Source organism: Nipponia nippon, unplaced genomic scaffold (genome assembly GCF_047370975.1).
Source record: "Nipponia nippon isolate SJK-2023a ecotype South Korea unplaced genomic scaffold, ASM4737097v1 scaffold_4, whole genome shotgun sequence".
In the NCBI taxonomy this organism is placed as follows: Eukaryota; Metazoa; Chordata; class Aves; order Pelecaniformes; family Threskiornithidae; genus Nipponia; species Nipponia nippon.
The window spans coordinates 124,811,839-124,832,997 of NW_028262358.1; the positions used below are offsets into that span (position 1 = coordinate 124,811,839).

At 42.4% G+C, this 21,159-nt stretch overlaps 1 protein-coding gene across 1 annotated transcript in view; it reads right to left on the reverse strand.

The window, feature by feature from the left end:
• The window catches only part of FZD3 (frizzled class receptor 3), a 62,644-nt gene that overhangs the window by 15,803 nt on the left and 25,682 nt on the right, over positions 1–21,159 (reverse strand). Inside the window, exons 3-4 of the mRNA XM_087776639.1 lie at positions 13,273–13,469; positions 10,683–11,700 (exon numbers count right to left, since the gene is read on the reverse strand). Of these exons, the coding sequence (XP_087632765.1) occupies positions 10,683–11,700; positions 13,273–13,469 (1,215 nt within the window). The remainder of the gene's footprint in view (positions 1–10,682; positions 11,701–13,272; positions 13,470–21,159) is intronic.

Below are 21,159 nucleotides of genomic sequence, written 5' to 3' on the forward strand. Positions count from 1 at the left end.
GTTAAGGTTGGAAAAGACCCTTAAGATCATTGAGTCCAACCGTTAACCCAGCACTGCCAAGGCCACCACGAAACCATGTCCTCGAGCACCACGTCTATCCGTTCTTTAAATACCTCTACGGATGGAGACTCAACCACTTCCCTGGGCAGCCTGTGCCAGTGCTTGACCACCCTTTCGCTGAAGAAGTTTTCCCTAATATCCAACCTAACCCTGCCCTGGCGCAGCTTGAGGCCGTTCCCTCTCGTCCCATCGCTTGTTCCTGGGGAGAAGAGACCGACCCCCCCCGGCTCCAGCCTCCTTTCAGGCCGTTGCAGAGAGCGATGAGGGCTCCCCTCAGCCTCCTCTTCTCCAGGCTGAGCCCCCCCAGCTCCCCCAGCCGCTCCTCCCCAGCCTTGGGCTCCAGCCCCTGCCCCAGCCTCGCTGCCCTGCTCTGCCCACGCTCCAGCCCCTCCATGGCCGCCTTGGGGTGAGGGGCCCAGCGCTGAGCACAGCATTTGAGGGGCGGCCTCACCAGTGGCGAGTACAGGGGCACCATCACCTCCCTGCTCCTGCTGGCCACGCTATTCTTGATACAGGCCAGGATGCCATTGGCCCTCTTGGCCACCTGGGCACACCGCTGGCTCATGTTCAGGCAGCACGTTACAGATACGGTGACTGCAATCACAATTTCCTGAAAAGCTTCCAGAAGAAAATCTATTGCCAACCGTGTAACTGCCAGAGCTGCTCAGTCCTGAGACCAATGACATTCAAATGTAAGTACCCTTCCAGGACTGAAGTTTTAAAAATTTGTTGAAAATAACAGTGATACTCTGGAATCACTAGGAATAAATGCACAAAAGTGCAGTAACCCCAAAATGTATTTGTACCTTGTGTTTCTGGGCTGACAGGACAAGTCATTCAATAGTCAAGGAGCGCTACAGAGAGCACAACGAAAGCCATCTTACGGAAATTCACTCGGATGCGGAATATCGGACTTAAAAACGTCGAGGTTCAGCATTCGCTGAGATTTTGGCAGAGATCTACAGTTAACACCCCATTAAAGATCTTCTCTTCGCAAGCTGGTCTACAGCTATTTTGAGATGACTGTCCAACATCTCAAAGCAGCTCTGAAATCCAGTGAAAGAGTCATCATCATTAACGAAGGCATTGCTATTCAGATTTTTTAAATGCAAATTATAGGCAATTTCCTTCGATTTATTAAAATTAAAAGTTCGATCTTTTTTTAGGTGACCCATTTCCTAACGCATGTACTGCAACATTCAATTCTGACAGTTAAGAGTGGCTGGTGCTTCAAAACCAGGGAAATCAGACCTCCTAACTTAGTTTCTGTTGCCATTTTAATAGCAATTAAAAGAGTCAGAGGAAAAAGAGAGCTTCCTTAATAATCAGAATTAAAGGCTGTTCTAGATATAAAGCATGCTTATTAAAATGAGAATGGAATGAAACCGAGAACTCAAAAATAGCAAGAGCTGACCTCCTTTGGCAAGTCACCCTCAGCAAAACACTGAATAAAAAGAAAGAAAAAAAAAAACAAGACCATGATGACCTTGAGGAATCATACTTGGGTGCAAGTACAAATCAACCTGTCTGAAGATAATGGTTGAGAAATCAACATTTCCCTTTGTCTCTAGCTCAGTCAATCCAATTAAAAAACCAGCCAGAAATGAGTCATGTGAATGAAATGATTGCTTTCGCTCAATATGTTAATTGACTGGAAATTGCATACATGCCAAGGTGAGATAAGAGAATACATTGCATCTCGTGTAGGATTTATCAAAGTCCTGGATGTGCAAGGAGGAGACAGGACTGATATTGCTAATGCTGAAAAGGAGAATTCTGAGAAATTAACTTGAGTTATTCTTTTCCTTGAATATATTCTTTTTTCCTAAGTATCTAAAATAGGAGAAATTAACTGCAACACTGCTAGGAAACAGTGTAATACTGTGATTAATGCTGTTGTTCTGAGCTGACATTACTTTTGTTTTTGAAAGAAGCCTAACTCGTAATTCAGATTTGCTCGGTCTCTTCTGAGTAAACAGCAATACAGAAAATATGTTTTTATCTCAACCTCTTTTTCTTTTTTTTAAGGACAGAATAATTACATTCTACAAGAACCAGTTCCTTAGGGCAGATTTAAGCAAATCCATTACCTCTTCTAAGAGGAATTCTAAACAATAACTAATGAAAAAGAGGGGGGGAGGAGAAATCTAGATTTATAGACATCTCTAAATATATTCTCTTTATGCCTGTGCCACACACAAACGGTGCTAAGACATTTCTTAACAAAGCCTCTTTTCTGTATCCAGCTTAGTGCACTCCCCCGCATGCTTCTGAAGACCCACTGCACCACAGATGGTAAAACAGCTGAGACATTTTGTATTTAAAGATAGTGGCAAGACCCCCGATTAGCGGGGAAAATGGCAAAAACTGGAAAATGCCATGTACTGCAGCCGATAAAAATGGGGAAACTCCATCCCAACTTAATCAGCACCCCAAAAACGCAGACTCTACGGCTCAACAGTTACTTCTTGCCACTGTTTTCGGCAAGATGTTTGCAAGCCCCATCTTTTCTTCTCTTTGGTCCGCGCGTGCAATTGTTCTAAAGCACTTGTGCGTGAAAATAAAGCCTGTGTCAACGGGGGTTACACTTCACCCATCACGCAGCCATGGGAAAAGACAGTCTGCTACAGAGCATTTCTTGAGTGCATGCGAGTCAACTGTGCCATCACAAAATTTAGAATTTCTATAGTAAATTCAAATGTCTATCAAGAATTTTTTTGGGGGAAAGCACTATAAAAACTGAATACAAATACAATTTATAAAGTAAGGTTTTTTTCTTTGTTTTTGTTCTCTTTTTTTGGGGGGGGGGGATGAGGGAGAAATGAAGAGACATAGCTGCAAAACCTGAGCTGGAACTTACAGCAGTTTGTCTCAGTGTCTCTTCTGCTTCTGCCCCATTTTATTTAAAAGTAGGCACTCTAAGACAGAATATTCAGCCGAGTGAAGGAACAGCAGAGCAGATGACTAAACAGTCCCATACTCTTGGCTCTCAGCCTGCCGTAACTTTACCATCGCAGTCACTTTTCAGTTGGCACCTGTTCATAAGCAAAGCTTCCCTGTGTTGAAACGGTTCCGCAAGCCGGCTACGCGGGGTCTCTGCTCTCAGCGACGTTCCCGCGGGTGTTTGTTCAGGGCACCAGGCCTCAAGGAAAGGAAGGACAAAGCCATGCCGAGTGGGAACAAAACACACTTGAAAACCTTGCCCCTACCCCTGTTCCGTAGGCAACCTTTAAAAAGGATGCAAAACAAACAAAGCGATTTATAGTTGTCAGGGATCCAAACCAGTCTGAAATGAAGAGATTTTTATCGCAACAGGGTTAATTTTGAGACATCTAAAACGACCTTGAAACTTAAGAGTAAAAAAAAATAAGCTGCGATTAGGTCAAAAAGTACATTTGTGAAAATGGGAAACAAGAAAACTGACTAAATCTTGAGCCAAAATTATCAGCAGGTGACAGATTAATCCTAATATTAAAATCCATTTCTCCAATGTTAATTGTCAAATAATGCATTAAAATAATCTGTAATGTGATACAATTTAAATATTAACTGAAATATATTAGCAAGCTTGGACTTTGTTTTTCTTTGTGCCTGTACTAGATACATATAACTGCCACTGACAGACCAGAGGTACGATTAACAAAACATTCTTTCCATTTACGCTTTTGGTATCTTAGGCAACCACAATTAATCCTCTCTTCTCGATCCGACACCAGCAATGAACAGAAGTGAGTGGGTGAGAACTCCCATCTTCAGTAAAAACCCATTTGACATTATTACACAGCAAGATGGGGCCTCGTCTTGGCGCGAAATAGGTAGAGGGGAGAGGGAAAAAAATCGTCTGGATTGACTGTCTATTTTTGTTGCTGATAGAAATGACATTTGGTATTACACCATCTTACAGCATCGCTCTTAATAGTTAAGTCTTTAAAAACACCAAGGCGGGTTTAGTTTTTTAAAGCAACGATCAGAAGGAAAATAGAAAAGATTTCAAGAGATCGGCATAGTGACTGCTTCGAGAACTCAGCTGGTTAAAATGACACTTGCAAAAACAGTTGTCGTCCTTATTGTTCTTGCAGAAAAAGTCTTCTCCCTCGGCAGTTGAAGCGTGCTTATATGATGCTTAGCAAAGCAAAATTATCTGTCCATGGGATTCCCAGATGCAAGCCTATGTCCTTCCAGGTACTGCGGGCTTAGGTGCTTATTTATGTCCTTTCTTCGAAAATAAGCAAAAAACATGTTACCAAGTTTTCTTTCTGGAATGACTGTTACTCAAATCAAGACCGGTCAGGATATAAAAAGCGTGTTTGAAGGGTGTGGAGGCATATCCTGATATTGAAGGGGAGAGATTGCAAAAAAAAAACCCCAACCTCTTCTCCCCCTTCCCCCCAAAAAACTTACCCAGAATTTTGCAGCAAAAATCCTAACATAAATATATCCAATAAGAGCAAAAGTGACCCCTTCAAACAGACAATAAAGTAAGTCAGGGTACGATTCATCCGAATGTCCAGTGAATCACTACAAAATTGCCCATTTCTCTGCTTCAGCTAGAAAAGGAGGCTGGCATGCCTGGCTCAGATGGAGACACCCGAAATCAGATAAAGGAATGCTGCTCTCAGTAGCTGTTCTTGATTTCCACATTGTTTTCATTCTAATACATGCCCATTATTTTATCTCCGAAATTCCACTGGTTTCTATGAGGTCAAGCCCCAAAGCTAAAGAAAGAGATGATCTAGGGAAGCAGACACTGCACAGGCCCAGTGCCATTCCTTGGTTAAGTCGGTTGTAAACAGACTCCATAGCTGGATCGATACATTTCAACGCTTTCCGTGTCTAAATTTACGCATCGCCGTTTTTCCTTCTGGTTCTGGGCTTAGGAATCCACCTGGAGTACATGACGACGACTGAGCAAGACTCAATGGATATTCTGGGCTTAGGAATCTACCTGGAGTACATGACGACAACGACTAAGCAAGAGTCGATGGATATTCAGCATCCAGCACAAAATCAAGTTCTTCATGAAAAAGAAAAGAGAGTTTCCAATACAAACCCAGAGTTTGCAATTTGTTCTACACTCACCCTGGTATCAAGTCTTCCCCATCAACGGGAAAGTGAACGTGCTCTCCACATCTGCTTCATTCCTCTCAATAATAGCGAAAAGATAAGCAGGGAGCACCACCTTCCCTCTTAGCAAGTTAGCACTAAGGTCTTTTAATCCGGTGAAGCTACCTGAAGCGGGGAAATGATGAATATCAGAACACAAGCAAAGATAATTCATACTGCCTAGATCATTTCTCCAGGACTCCCACTAGGGCAGCAAATAAATAGTTTATTTTTCTTTTTATTCTCTTTAATATCTAAATCAGATGTCTCTCCCATCAGCACAGTGCCTAGCCTAGCCCTGAAGCATTCATGGAAACTGTGGAGAGTCTATTTACGTTTGGATTTAAGAGAAATGAATCTGAACTCAGGACCTTCTTTGCAGGAGATCTGATTTTGTGGTTCAGCCCAATAAACCTTTCCAGGCCTAAACTACCTTACACAGTTCAATTATGGGACTAAAAAAAGAGGTAAAAGCTTTTAACACCATATTCTGCCATCCCAAGAAAGCGGACACATTTCCTTATCTTGGGAAGATGACAAGGACCACTTTCTTCCACCTTTGAATGTTTCTGGCTTGATGCAGCCCTTTCCTTTTCTCTGGGCTAGAAACACTGTATTGACCGTTTGAACTCCTGCTTTTCGTAAGAGAAACGTACATTACAACCAGCTTTGAAGACAGACTTTGCTGAGTATCTATTTCACTTTGTAGCCAAATTCATCCCGGTTTTGAGACATATTTTCATAGATTGGGGCAGGTCACTGTGTTGATTGCCTTTGTAACTTCCAAGAGGAACAAAACTCTGACACTCTCTTTGTGAAGAACGAAACACCGTAGTGCCTGGAGGACAAGAATATGTAACAGCAGCTAAATGCATGTCAAACTTTTTTTTCCCCTTTTACCCTACTTTTTACCTTACATCAGATATAGCTGAGGTTAGATGTCCGACAGAAAGGATCTTACAGCTTTTATGGCAACAGGAATTTAAAACCTGACTGGTCCTGGGCTGACCCTGCTTGAGAAGGGGGTTGGACTAGCTGATTTCCAGAGGTCCCTTCAACCTGAGCAATTCTGTGCTTCTGTAAAGCGACTGGCCAAAATTTTATCCCAGTCCACCACTTCATCGGAATCAGTTCCCATAGCATGACATGCTCCACCAACGTACAAGGTAGAAATTGCAAAATAAGAGAGGAAAAAGATGAACTTTGAAAGCTAACCATTGGGTCAGGACTGCAGACTAAAAAGCCAAGCCAGTACCAAGAAGTTGTTAAGAATGGTAAAATTATTAGAGAGATGATGATGATGATAGCCACACTGAACAGCAATAGGAGCACGCAGAATCTGATTTCCCCAGATGTCCCTCCTTGAGCCCAATGTTACAAAAATCCAGCTCCCTGGTCCAAGGCTCTGCCCTCGGAACGACGACATGATATTGGTAGAACCACCGCTGCTACAAACAGAGGCAGAAGGAGGAGCAGCAAAGCGCGTATTTTCAACCGTAGCAAAAGAGATGACTAGATGTGATTATTTTATGATTGGATTGTGTCACGCTTCCCTCATTTTTTCCCTTCATTTCTGCGTTTTACCTTGATGTAAAATTGCGCTATACTCTCATACAAAAGATTATATATGAGATGAAAGTCTGACCTGAAGAACACGTAATGCGCACAGCCCAGTTCAACTGCTACGTTTATGACAGGGGTACCAGGTTCTATAGCTAGTGAAAATTAATTTCATTTTCCACTGCATGAACTCCCCTCACACAAAAACATTAATCTATTTTTTGAGGGCAAGCATGAATTCATTTTTTAAGGCAATGAGTGAAAAGTGGGATACCGACATAAAATTCAGCTCCTCGTTTGAATATTACTGTGCTGAAAGTAGATTACAAAGGCACTGTTCCCCCCTCCAGAAGAAGAAAAATGTCCCAACCTCAGTGAAAATGGAGGTTAAGATATTTTTAGGCCGCTGTGAGCAGATATTTCACAGAACAGTAATACTGGCTGGAAGGATTACATCGCTGCAATTACTGTGAATAGTCCTAGCATCAGAAACAATAAAAATAATTATCTGTGGTAACACCTTAGTCAATTTGCCATTCTTCATATTGAAAGAAGGATGCTCTAATATAGCAACCTTGATATTTTTAACTATATTAAGGGATTTGTCCAGGTTGATACAAAACACAACTCCCTTAGTTGCCTGTTTAAGTTGACATCCACAAAAACAATGCATTTTCCTCACGGTGGGGAAAGTGCAACTGAATTTCTTAATCATATTAGATACATTGTATATACTGTAAATAAACCTCACCTCAATGAAGTAGCTGTTTTTTCCTTACTAAAGGAGACTCAAGGAAGTAATATTCACTCCACTCAACTTTTGACAGCTCATCTCAGAGCTCATCTGAGCCCTCACTGCCATGGTACGAGAGGGACGAATGCTGCCTGTTTCAGAATCACAGAATCATAAAGGTTGGAAAGGACCTCTGAGATCATCGAGTCCAACCGTTAACCCAGCACTGCCTGGTCCACCTCTAAACCCTGTCCCTAAGCACCACATCCACATGTTTTTTGAACGCTTCCAGGGACTGTTACTGCACCACTTCCCTGGGCAGCCTGTGCCAGGGCCTGACCACTCTCTCCATGAAGAAGTTTTCCCTAATATCCAACCCAAACCTGCCCTGGCGCAGCTTGAGGCCATTCCCTCTCATTCCATCGCTTGTTCCTGGGCAGAAGAGACTGACCCCCTCCTGGCTCCAGCCTCCTTTCAGGCAGTTGCAGAGAGCCATGAGGGCTCCCCTCAGCCTCCTCTTCTCCAGGCTGAGCCCCCCCAGCTCCCCCAGCCGCTCCTCCCCAGCCTTGGGCTCCAGCCCCTGCCCCAGCTTCGTCGCTCTTCTTTTACCTGCTGTTGCTGCCCAGACAGCAGATTAAAGCTACTGCCTGAACTGCAGCAGCCCACGATGCTACAGAACACTGAGGACCGGGATGTGCTCATGGGGAAGGGAGCTGCTGCCAGCTTTTACAAACCCTTCCCTTCCTTCCTAGTCTCTCCCAGAAACTTGGTGCGCCGAGGACAGTGAGGGCAAGGTAAGGTAACATGAGCTCCTTTTTGCCCTGCACTTACTCCTCAAAGAGAGGGAATATTGGGATATTGGTTTCCTGTCTTTGCAGCAAAAAAAGTTTTTATTTCACAAGGAAAGCGACAGATGCCTCCCTGACAAATAACCATAATCACACGTAGCCAGGTCAACCCAGGAAACATCCAGGTAGCCAGAAATCAAGATCGAAGCATACAGGTATCCTGTTGCTTCCTCCATTTGGGGAGTATTTAGCCCTTTAGGTAGTCAAAGACACATGATGTCCATTTTTCATTTGAACACCAGCTGCCGAAGCCCTCTTCGGTTTAGCAGCAGCCAGGAGAATCTGCAGCAAATGATTAACCCCACGGTCTCTCCCGCACGAAGCAGTCGCACGGGAGGGAGGCAGGGAAGCACGCCTGTAGCAGCTGCCTACGGCAACTCCCCCATTAGCCATTTTCCAGAATGAGTTACTGTGGCATCACCCTCTGATGGCAAAGATGATGTAACGGTTGAACGGACTGATGGAGTTTTAACCTCAGATTTGCTGGTGTTGGAAAAAGTGTGCCTATGCAAGCAGCAAGTTCCAACTACCACAATCCTGTGTAAGTTTTGCACATAAAACTTATGTCCACCGTGGAATCAACTACAGCTCTCAATTTGGGATAGTCTAACCTCAGCCACCGATATACAAATATTTGAAGTTAAGTTCAATAACATCAAGGCTTAGAAAAAATATGGTCTTATTTTGCAAGTGAGTGGTCTCTCCACAAAGCTTTAAATTTTCCCCTAATTTAGTAATAAATTTTACTAGCACGATCTAAGGATAAAATTATTTTTCCCCACAGCTTTGGAAATCTGTTTCAACTCTAAGTCTGGATAGTTTAGTTAGGGAAGCATGTTTAGCTTAAGAAAATAAATTGGATGGGTTAGAAGAAAAACTCTTCTAATACTCCCTAGGGTCTACGGGTCCTTCAACCCAATTTGATTTGAATGAAACCATTATTGTTCTTTTGACTCCTGCTGAGCCATTATGTTCACGGTTTTGTAGAGATTTGAGCAGCATTTTACTACATGTTTTTGTTATTCCACTAGCCAGGATTTTAGCCTTTAGACGTCAGAAGTTTCAAGGTTTAAAACAGTTTTTGTTCAACACTCTGAGAAAGCAATATCCTTTTAATTTTATAGATTCCTACAGAAATTTTAGATTGGCATGTGGTGGGTATTTGAAATTAACTGAGAGAGAACTGCATGTCCCTCTTTTTCTCTCCTTTTAAGCATCAGTCAGTTTAATGTATTAAAACCTGCAGCAGTGACGACTCAATCAAGCAAACGGGACTGAACACACCCACTGACAGATATTTCCTGCCATAAAAATGCTCACAGGTTGGATGGGAGGGAAGAGTCACACCCTAATAAAATCTAACAGAGAAAACAATAAAAAGGGTTAAAAGGTAATAAAAGGATTATTATCAAGCCATATAGACTAAGCCAAACCTTTAAGTGATATTTTATTGCATTAAAATGTGAGCTTTGATGATCCAGCTGGTGTTTAACCGCTTTAGAGCCAAAATACTAACTTTTTTTAATACCCCTGTGTGTGCAGCTTTATAATAGATGCTCGCTGTACAGCCTTCTTGAAATAATGTTGCGTTCAAATAAGTTGCAGAAAATATCTACGCCATATCATTCCAAAAACAATTTGCCACTTTGGCTCAAAAAGGAAAGTAGGCTTCAAGTAATTAACACTTACAACACTTTCTTTGCAACTGCACCAGCACAACACTGAAGTAAACAGCGGGCAGTTTGGTACCTGGTGCTCTTAGAGGCTTTTGTTCCTGTGATAACTCAGTTAAACAAATTGAGCAGGTAAGCATAACTTCCTTGAAATAACAAAACTGATGAGCTGTAAGCTCTGTTTTTCTTCAGAAGACACTTCAAGTAAGATTTTTATAGACGTTTCTGACATGCATAGACTGCTCTAAAATGAGCACAGCACCTCTAGGCTAATCAAGGCAACAAAACGGTTACAGATGAACAACAAAAACCAGAAAAAGCAGTAATCAGGCTGATGACAACTCAGTTTGAATGCCAAAATTCCTTCAGAGCAAAACTTCCAACACATCTCTAATGACCAAAAATAAACTCATTAAGTCCTGTTCTTGAAGTTGGTTTAAAATAGCATCTTTATATCCTGTATAGGTCCCATACAGCCCAGAAACTCCACAAAAACCCACCAAGCAGCTGATGCAAGCCTCCAATTTTCCAATAATACCTAGTCTTCCAGAAGGCCTAATGCATTATCCAAATAATCGGAGTATGGCAAGAACCTTCCCTTGTAGAAAGAGCAGCACTTTCAGTTAGGGATGACAAGTAAGTCTGAACATATCCCCTCATTACCCATTTTCTGCACTCCTGAATATGTCATATTGGTTTCCTCACCTGATAGGGACACGGGATGTGATATTCTCTGCAGCGTTCTTGAATCCACGTCGTCTCCCACACACCTCGATAAGCCTGCTCATAGAAATAGCAGCCAATTACAACCAACAGTGGCACGAGGTACAGAACACTGAACACGCCAATCCGGATCATGAACTTCACTAGTTTGTCCTGGTTCTCTTTTTCTAATGGGATTTCAATGCGAACCCGATTGAGAGAGATAATGCCAGCTAGCAGAAGGGAAACTCCAACCACAACATACAGGCAGAGAGGTGCAAGTACAAAGTATCTTAATGCATCCACATCATAGAGGCCAACAAAACATACGCCGCTAATATTGTCACCTTCAATTTTATTCATTGCTAAGAGGATGATGGTTAGAGTTCCTGGAATGCCCCAGGCACTGGCGTGGAAGAGCAATGCTTTCTTCTCGATTGCTTCGCTGCCCCATTTTGGCACGGCTGCCAAGAACCACGTGATGGTAAGAATGACCCACCAAACACTGCCAGCCATGGTAAAGAAATAGAGCACCATGAAAAGCATGGTGCAAGCTTTGTTGTGAGAGCCCTGTGTCACCGTGGAAGCCTTGTACTGGGCAGGGCTAGATGCGTTACATGCTACTCGGTCTTCAAGCAGAAAGCCAATGAAGAAAATTAATGACACCATCATGTAACAGACAGCGTAAAATATTATCGGTCTTTCTGGATAGCGAAATCTTGTGACATCGATCAGAAAAGTTAAAAAAGTAAACAAGGTGGCCGAAAGGCAGACGATGGAGATCACTCCGATGAAGTAGCGAGCAAAGGAGAGCTCTTCACGCCGGAAGTACATATTTGGGCAAGGAGGGGAACAGTCCCGTACGCTCAGGAAAGAGTAACCCAGATCAGGGTCTATTTTCAGCTCCCGAGGACACCAAAAACCATAATCCCTCTGTACTGCCATTGGGGCCTCTTCTGTGGGCTCCCCAGCTAAATTGAGGTCAACAAGGCGAGGATATGGCTCATCACAATCTGGGAATCTGAAAAGTAAGAAAAGAATTATTTACAAGCAATATACACATACTTTGCAAAGACTAGTAACCTTATTTATACGTCTGACTTCAGACACACTACCTGGAGCAAAACCAAAGACAAGCCAAATAACGGGTAATCCACGATATACTGCACTATGTTTAAACAAACTCTAGAACTCTTTGTCTCAGAATGCACTGGATGTTGAAACTGTAAAATATGTTTAAAAATAAACCAGAGAAATAAATGGACAAGGGGCCCATTGGAGCTTTAAGCACAAAGGTGAGGACACAAAATCCATCTCAGGAAGACTATAAATTTAGGCGTACTGTAAACTGAGACTACGTGCCCAAAGAAGCGTGATTTTATAGAACATTTTAAAACCTTTGCCTAAGCAACTCTACCAGCTGCTATCAAACAGGACGGTGAGCTAGTTAGACCAAAAATCCAACCTAGCACTGCTACTAGCATTAATAAATTGAAATTATGATTAAGATATTTCTGTAATTAAGTAAAGCTCTGACTGGAGGCTACGGGCTGCTGGAGACGCAGTCTGAAGTTTTGAAGGAGAGACTGGAGGGATTCCACGCATAGCTGTCGGGTTCTTCCCTCCGCTAGATGTTATCGCCTCAGCAAGCGCAGCTTAAGCTAAGTATGCCTGTTCCTCTGCCACAGCTCATGTCCTGGCACAACGGCACTAACACACCACCAGCAAAGTTTTAGTAGTTTTAGCTCTGGTTTTGAAATTTCGCTACCTGGGCCTTATGGGAGGACCTAAAGGGTCCAGGCATCTCTTTGGAGTACGGAGTTAGAGGGATCTTTGATCCAGATTATCAAGACTTAGAAGCATCCTCTGACTTATTCTTTTGCTAAAAGAAGTTTTAATTATTTTTCATTCTCTCCAATCCAACTGTAAGAGAGAGTATTTCTTCCTGTTTGTGCTCCTGTATTTTATTAGCTGTTGGAGTCACTTATAAAAAAATAAAGCATAAAGATACTGTTTTCAATTTCAGGTATATTCTGTTTCAAATAGATTGGAACATCATTTAATACTTTTCTGTACAGTTATTTGTGTAATGTAAAGCTGAAAACATCTGTTTGCACACAAGCTCAACAAGAAGTAGACGCTCTGAAAACAGAGCTTTGAGATTTTATACACTCATCAAAACCAGCCAGCTCCCCCTTCAGAAAGAGACTATTAATCTCCAGCGTATGTAACTTTGCCTAGCTCTCAGAGAAATTTATAGCAGTATCACCTATTAAACCTCGGTATAGCAGGAAAAACTAGGTCAGCGTTAATGACAAAGAAGAAGAAAAATAGACGGGTATATTCATTCATTTAAGAATACGCATGTGCAGTTTACAGTAATTGCCCACAGAAATTTTCAACTTCTCTCTTGGGCAGATGATAGGAATATGAACTCAGTTTCCACCCCAGGGAACAGGTTGTTACACAAATGGAAGGGAAAATAAGGGCACTTGTAACGAACACATTTAAAACGTCTGTTTCAGATCATAAAACATCCCAGATCATACTAAAATTTTATCCTGGGGTTCTGAAAAAAAACAGATTTGCTCACCTGGTGCACTCCATATCCTCAGGCCAAGAGACCCCAAACATCTCCATGAGTTTGGAGCACTCGCTGTATGCTCTTTGACAGAGTCTGCGACAAGGGAGAGTGACACGGCCGTACTCCATGCACACAGGGGCATAGAGGGCACACAGAAACGGTCGAAAATCTCTGGAGCATTCCAAATTCACCATCGGATGAAACGGCTAGAAAAGAAAAAGGAGAATTCAATAGCTACAATCAGTAATTTTGTAGAACACTTCAGCAGTACGCTATAATTTGTCTCATGAAATGTTAGGGCTTTCACAACCATAACCACGACCTCCTTTTTCTGAACTTTGCACTTCTTTTTCTGAACTTTGCCTGTTGGAGGAAGAGATCATCATAACACAGCATTTATGTATTTTAGGAAGACAGGCAATCAAGAAGCCTGGGGACAATGACAAAGATTCACAAGGGACATTTATGTACTCGATTTGCATTAAAATCAATGGGAATTAGACAGCTAAGCACCTCTGAGGATTCAGGCTTAGCTTCACGCTCTCCAATAAAGGTCATATAAACTTGATTCCTTTTAGTGCTTGTGTGACTGACAGACACATGGTGAATTGCTAGCTGCTTATTTAGCAGGATAATATGAAAAACTTGCATTTGGTTGATGAGATTACAATCTGAGGACTGTTAGACAATGCAAGATTCCTTGACAGTATAGAAAGATAGCATACTGTGGTCTTTCAAATATTATTTTCAGATCACGATATAATATTTGTAAATAATCTCTCTAATTCTTGAATTTCCTCAGCAGGGCAGTGTTCTTCATATCTTTCTACAAAATGCAAACACAGGACATTTTCCATTGCGTTCTTCCCACAGCATCTTGTCCAACTGAAGAGAACCCATCTGTTAAAATCTCAGTTCTATCATCAGAGTACATCTGTGGACAGAAAACAGTCCCAATGTGCATGCTATCATTGCTATGTAAATTCGCACACAAAGAAATTTCTAGCTTCCAGAACAGGGCTGTAATCACAGTGAAGTCACATTAAGTATGTCATTTCTTGACTAACCACCAGAAAGCACTGTGAAATCAAAGCCTGAAAAAAATAACTGGTGTCTTGTGCTACAGTGTTGCCTTATAACAGTTTTAAGCACCAAGAGAAAAATCTATCACAATTAGCCAATATACAGCTGTTCTCAAGTATTTCTGAAGATGAAAAAGAAGGAAAAAAAACTAGGACGGGGATTTCTGTCTTAGTAAAAACCGGTGCACACTGATAATCCATGTTATCTTCTTACTACCTAGCGGGGGTCCATTTTGCTCTTGCTTGTTATGGTTTGCCTTTAAAACTCCCCAGGAGTCAATCAATATCTTATTCTGAGTTTGTGGGCACCCACCACTATACAAAGCCTCACCGTATCTTCAGGTATTAATGTAAGATCAACTACATTCTCTTAGGCCTGGAACTACAGAATATCGAAATACATTAGGACTTACAACTCTAGAATAGAACAAAACAGCATGTGAATGTTGAATTACTCTGCTACCTCCAGACTGGAGAAACAGCAGTGACATTTTAGTAAGCCACTTCTTTTCCTTGACTTATCTTTCAAATCATAGCTTGATGGGAAAAGGTGACGGTTGCTTGATCAATGGCAATGCTAACATGAGCTCTGTTCTAGATAGATTTTTATAAAAAGTCCATTATCTGGATACCGGAGTGTCCTCTTCTCCACAGCCTAGCAGGATTACAGAGCAAGAAGTCTAATCTTCAGAACTTGTGGTGCAATAGCAGAAGCACAGATGAACCTGCTCTATCTATATAAAGCCTAAATTTTATTATAAATGAAGCTGAAGGCAAGGCTGTAGAAAGATTACATTTTCGAACAGCAATTTCCTGAGAAGTATTTTAAACCAATTGAACATTTTCTTTTTCCAAACTAGAGAACAGAACAGACCCAGCAACAAAAAATAGGTCATCTTCTGTGGCAATATAAATGACAATTACTAGAAACGATGAGGAAAAGTTTCACATTTCAGTTCTTCCTTATCGCCTCCTTACTCTTCCGATTCTTCCTACACGCCTCCTTTGCTCGGCAAAAGGTTAATTTTTGGAATACAAGACACAACCGTGCTGTGATTTCAGTGACTTTTTTTAAACATAATTATTATTTGCCAAGCTGGTTAAATTCTCTTCAGTGCTACGCATTTCTGAAAATGACGTGACAACAGAGCCATGCAATTTGGCAATAGCTTGCACGAAGAGTAGTATAAGCCTTCAGAGCTACTGACAAGGAAAAAGGAAGCAACGGTTGGGAAGTATTTACATTTACAAGCTCATGGTTACCCAAGGAACACTTTCTGTTTGGCTGGACATTTACTTCAGATGCACATGTTTTTATTTTTAAACAGCTATTGCCTATAACACAGTTCAAGCTATTGTTTGACAACAAGGATCCAAGAAATTGCTTCTGGGGAGTTACGACACCTGACATGACTGGAAAAGCTTAAGATAATAAATAGTCTTCCTTTATTTGATGGTTTAACTCCAGCTGGCAACTAAGCCCCACCCAGCCGCTCGCTCACTGGCCCCCGGTGGGATGGGGGAGAGAATCGGAAGGGCAAAAGTGAGAAAACTCGTGGGTTGAGATAGAGGCAGTTTAATAGGTAAAGCAAAAGCCACGCACACAAGCAAAGCAAAGCAAGGAATTCGTTCCCTCCTTCCCATCGGCAGGCGGGTGCTCAGCCATCCCCAGGAAAGCAGGGCTCCATCCCACAAAACGGTTACTTGGGAAGACAACCGCCATCGCTCCGAACGTCCCCCCCTTCCTTCTTCTTCCCCCAGCTCCATATGCTGAGCATGACGCCATATCGTGTGGAACAGCCCTGTGGGCAGCTGGGGTCAGCTGTCCCGGCTGTGTCCCCTCCCAGCTCCTCGTGCACCCCCAGCCCACTCGCTGAGAAGCAGCAAAGGCCTTGACTCTGTGTAAGCGCTGCTCAGCAATCACGAAACCATCCCTGTGTTATCCACACTGTTTCCAGCACAAATCCGAAATGTAGCCCCACACTAGCTACTGTCAAGAAAATTAACTCTATCCCAACTGAAACCAGCACAGATGGAAAGGGAAAATAAAAGGAAAACTCCACTTTTATTTTGGGAAGTGTTTAACTTTCCTTCTTTTCAAAGAACCTTGAAAATAAGAAAAATGAAGTTATATCTTTATGAAAAAGAGCTACTGGCTTAGTGCCTGCTCCCCCCCAAAGTCTTGCCTCCTACCACTGAAGTTTCGCATGTACCTGTACCTAAATTTCAAGTTCTCCTGACAAATGCTCTACTGCTCTCCTCTGATATGCCTTCCATTAAGAAAAGAGGTTTCAGAAATTTCTCTTTTCCTGCTACTTCACCTTCATTAAAAGATCTGTTAGGTTTTGGTTAATTTGCAGAAAGCTGTACCATCTAGGAAGATCCCAGACTATCTGAGGTTGTGTGCACGTAAGAAAACCACAAACGGAGCTCTAGATCACGGTTATTGCAAAGCGAAGTAGTAAAGCAGCTTCAAGGGAAGAGAAAGGTGCCGGTATCGCCTTGTATCCCGTTGATCCTACTACGGGCAGGCGGCTGTTGTAACGGCTTTCGGCCAGCTCCAAAGGCCACTGGGCAACGGTGTCTGAGGGAATATTGGAACTGAGACAGGAAATGTCCAAAAATGGGGATGCAGATGGTGCTCTTTGGCAACGGCGCCAGGGCCTGAATGAGCGCTCCCAGTAAGAGCGGCGCGTTCCCTGGCTGTCCCCTTCGGCAGCCCAAGGGCTAAGTTACAGGGTGCTCGAACACGCAGGATGCGAGGCAGCTGCCTAAACACCGGCTTCTCCCGCTATCTAAGATGCCATTTATTTTCCAAGACATCCACACGGGCCTGGACGATCAGGCACAAGATCTGCCCTCTCTTGGGCCTGACAAACACGACACAGGGTCTATGCAGAGACGCGCTCCCTCCTGGCACGGCAGCTGGAGGATGGGTTGAAGAGGCTGAAACATCTGAAGTAACACGAGCGTAACCGAATCTTCCCCGACAAAGTCCCCCAGAGGGCATGTTAGCTGCACTTAGGGTTCTTTAGAGCTGCAGAAAACAAGTCTGGTTTTGAGCATGGCCTCAGCATACTCCTCAAAACACAGTACAGCTATACTTAACCCCAGCAACACTGAAGAAATACACTGAAGTAGGGGTAATTTAACAGGACTGTTCCCCTAGCGCTGGCTGTTCTGTTTCTCAGCAACTCCAGGCCTCTCTCAGACCATTCTGTCTCTCAAAATAGCAACTGCAGGCAGACAAAAACTCTCTTAGGAATTATATCAAATCAGTTTATTTTAAAATCGTGAAGAGGCTAAGCTAGACAAGAGAAGAAGAAAAAACCCTACAACCACCCCTCGTAATGCAGAGAAAGAGACTTACCTGCTTTCAACCCGTAACAGCAGCATTCGTGCCTGTAAGCAGCTCAGTCTGCGAGCGCCCTATCTCTAAAATTATCTTACCCCATTGCAGCTCCTAAGATGAAAAGTCACTTCCACCTACTGATTATGTTGTCACTATTAAAAATAAATCCAGGGAGATTAAGAGACTTTTTCTATGCTCTTGCCCAAGGACGCAGGGCAAGTTATGACATTTAGCCCTATTCCACTTCGGTGCCTAACAAAAGGCTCCCTGTTTAAATGGGACGCGCTTTTGAAGAATGCCTATTGAACAACTCAACAATCAGAGGAAAAAGGAAGAGGACAAGGACGAGAGAAGACGTGAAAGCCAAACTGATTTCAATAATTCAGGCCAAGTCCTGGGAAATCCAAGAAAGGGAAGAGATAAATGTTTAAAAAGAGATGATAAACACTTCTTCGCTCCTGAAGGTACTTAAGTATTTAAACTATGCCAGATCACATAACCGTATAATATACCGACAGTTGTACGCCCACCGGTCCTTCTACCTCTGAGAACAATCTTTATGACCACACAAATTCCTTCAGCGATAACAGCAGCATTATGAACTTGACTTTTTTTCAGTCAGAACACTCTCAGCCCTCCTTTGCTTTGCCATGCAGGTGTTGTGTATGAACTAACGTGCCACAATCACCTATCACTGCTTTCCTCAGAGCAGTCCAGCTTGCAGTACAACCTTACCCACCTCTTCTTTCCCTCTTCCCCAGAATTTTCTTTGCTGGCAGCAAAGTTGCTTTAAGAAATTCCCCGATTCCCAGCAGCGTGGCCCCAGCTCCTTCCCTCCCTACAACTCCTATCTCCTGAAAACGTTTGAATGGCCATGCTTTAACAGGGAGTAGAAATTTCCTGCTTGCCTTTGGTTTTCTTTTGGGTTTTTTTTCAGGCGGGGATGAAAGACAAAGGAGAGTCGGAATGGTATGTGTAGATTTCCCCCCCAAATAATTTTTTAAACAAATTCTCACTTTTGGTTACAAAGCAAGAGCAATAACTATAAATACACCGTGGAACTGCGTTACAGTTTCAGACTTCTCATATTCCTGAGAGATAATAAACCAAATTCTACCTTGTATTTTACACAGCGGTAGCCATTTAGCTGGCTGTTATTTGGGAAGTGACATTATTGCAAGATTTAAACGAAACTATTTTGGTGATCTTTCACTATTCTGTTTGTTTCTATATTCCTTTCTTTTAACAGAGAACTGAACAGGAAGCATTCTCATAAACTCATAGAAGGAAGGAGGGATGTTTTCTTCCCTCAGGCTCGTGGGAAAAGAGTGATGCTATGACTATCCAGTACTGCTGCAATTCTCTGATGGAAGCAACTGCCTCAGGGCATATCCTGTCTCAGGCCAGCCACATGATCTGCTCTCTGTCCTGTGTTGCCCTGCGTTTGAATTCAGCTTGCTATTCATTAGGAAAAAAATCTTGAATTGTATCTCAAAGTCCACGGGCAATAACGCTTTCCAGGCTACCTCCCGAGGAGAACTGCGGAAGCTGAAGCTGGATTTAACTCTTCAGACAACTGCTAGTTAGACCGAACACATTACTGCCTCCTGCTTTTGATAACTACAGGTCTTTCTCCGATTGAACTGCTCTCACAGCTCTGACAGCAGTTCATGTGAATGCTCTCTAGAGACAGTTACAAGCAGAATTGGTTTTCTTGAGACAGTGGAAATTTCTTCTCCGATGGCTCTGACCTGCATGCTCCTCTGAACGCTGCTAGGTCTGCTGGAGCCTACAGTCCACCGTCATGCTGGTACACAAACCTAGCCTGAAAATATTTGCTGTAAGTTAATCTCCTGAGCTGAACAACTGCTGTAACACTTAAACTGCTGATGCTAACTTCAAATGAGGCTGTACTTGAGAGTCCTGCCTTAACCTAGCTGGTGTCTCCTAAAGAAGATCAGGGAGCGCTCACACAGGCACAGCGGAGCTGGTGATTTGCAGATCTGGGGCACTAACTTCTTCAAAAAAACATAGTCAGATCTAACAGAAAACTACTTTTTTTTCCACTCAGTTTGGCCTTGAGCTAGATAGTGCCACATGGCCACGTAAGTAATGGTTGCAGAAGGGGCCAGAAACACGCAGTCAGGCGTGTAAGAGTAAGCCCACTTCTTCTGGAATCAATCCACACCTGCTCAACTTAATGCGTCTATAGCAGTGCAGCTTTATTGCACAGACACTTCATTCTGTTTTCAAAAGGCAACAGGCTAATTTGCCCAAGCCTGCTTTTAATGCACAGTGCCAAGACAAATTTAGTGGAGAATACTTAGCATAATGTACATTCAAAGCTTACCTCACCATTAACTTCCTTGTCTGGAGAAACTTAGGTAAACTTTTTTTTTTGTAATTATTTTTAGCTTTGCCCAGTGATGCATGTATGAAAAGCCAAATGGGGTCACAATTCTGGCCGCCTGTTAAGCTTTCCTCTTCAGCATGGAAAAAAGCTATTCTTACAGTATCCGTATGAACCCTTATGAACCACATAACCCACTGCCTTCCGATATCCCATGTCTCATAATTTCATGTTAGCTGGAAAAATTATGGTTGCAGTGAGGATTAGATTGACACTGTACTACGTCAGGGACTGGGAAGTAAAAAATTTCAGATTGTTTTACCTTAGTACTAAAAATATATATCCGCATTGAAATAGCTATTAAGTCATTCCAACAATAAAAATATCAAGTAATTAGTATGGTTTTAAATGATATTTTTCTCATGCTATAGGTCGAACCAGACAATCACCCTGTTAATCACTTTAAAACCTAAGAGCAATTATTTTACCTGCCTTACTTGTGAAAGGGCAGCAATGATGCAAACCATCCCAAGCTTTCTGGTCTGTAAACAGACAGCTGAGGTTAATTTCTCAACTGCAGAAAAAAAAGTAGGATAAAGATGAAAGCAGTTAAAAGAAAGCAAATGACATTAATCTCTGTCTATATGACTAAAAAGCAGAGCCATCTGCTCTTGTTCTTTAAAGAGGTCTCCTGCTTCATTTTAAATTCTGAAGTTCCTTTGGAAGACACTGAAAAGATGGCATCCATCTGTCAATTTGCACTTTTCTTAAATGTGATCTTTATGTTTTAGGAACCGATGAATGCAGATGGGTGGTCCTGGTAACAATTTCCATTTGCAAGAAGTGTTAGTTTTTATAAGACAGCTGAGACTGCTTGGACTTCCTCTGTCCTCTCCATATGCCTGCTGTGATGGGCTTGGGAGAATTCCAAAGTATCACACAGAAATAAATATATAGTCCTCTGGACCATATTTTAGATACTATTAAGTTAAGACACTATACAGCGCACTGGCCTGGACAAGCACTATTGCGCAGGAGCTGTAAGTCTTGACAAAATAATGTTTTCCATTTAAATGACACATTTCTATCTCCTGCAGTTGCAAAGACAACCT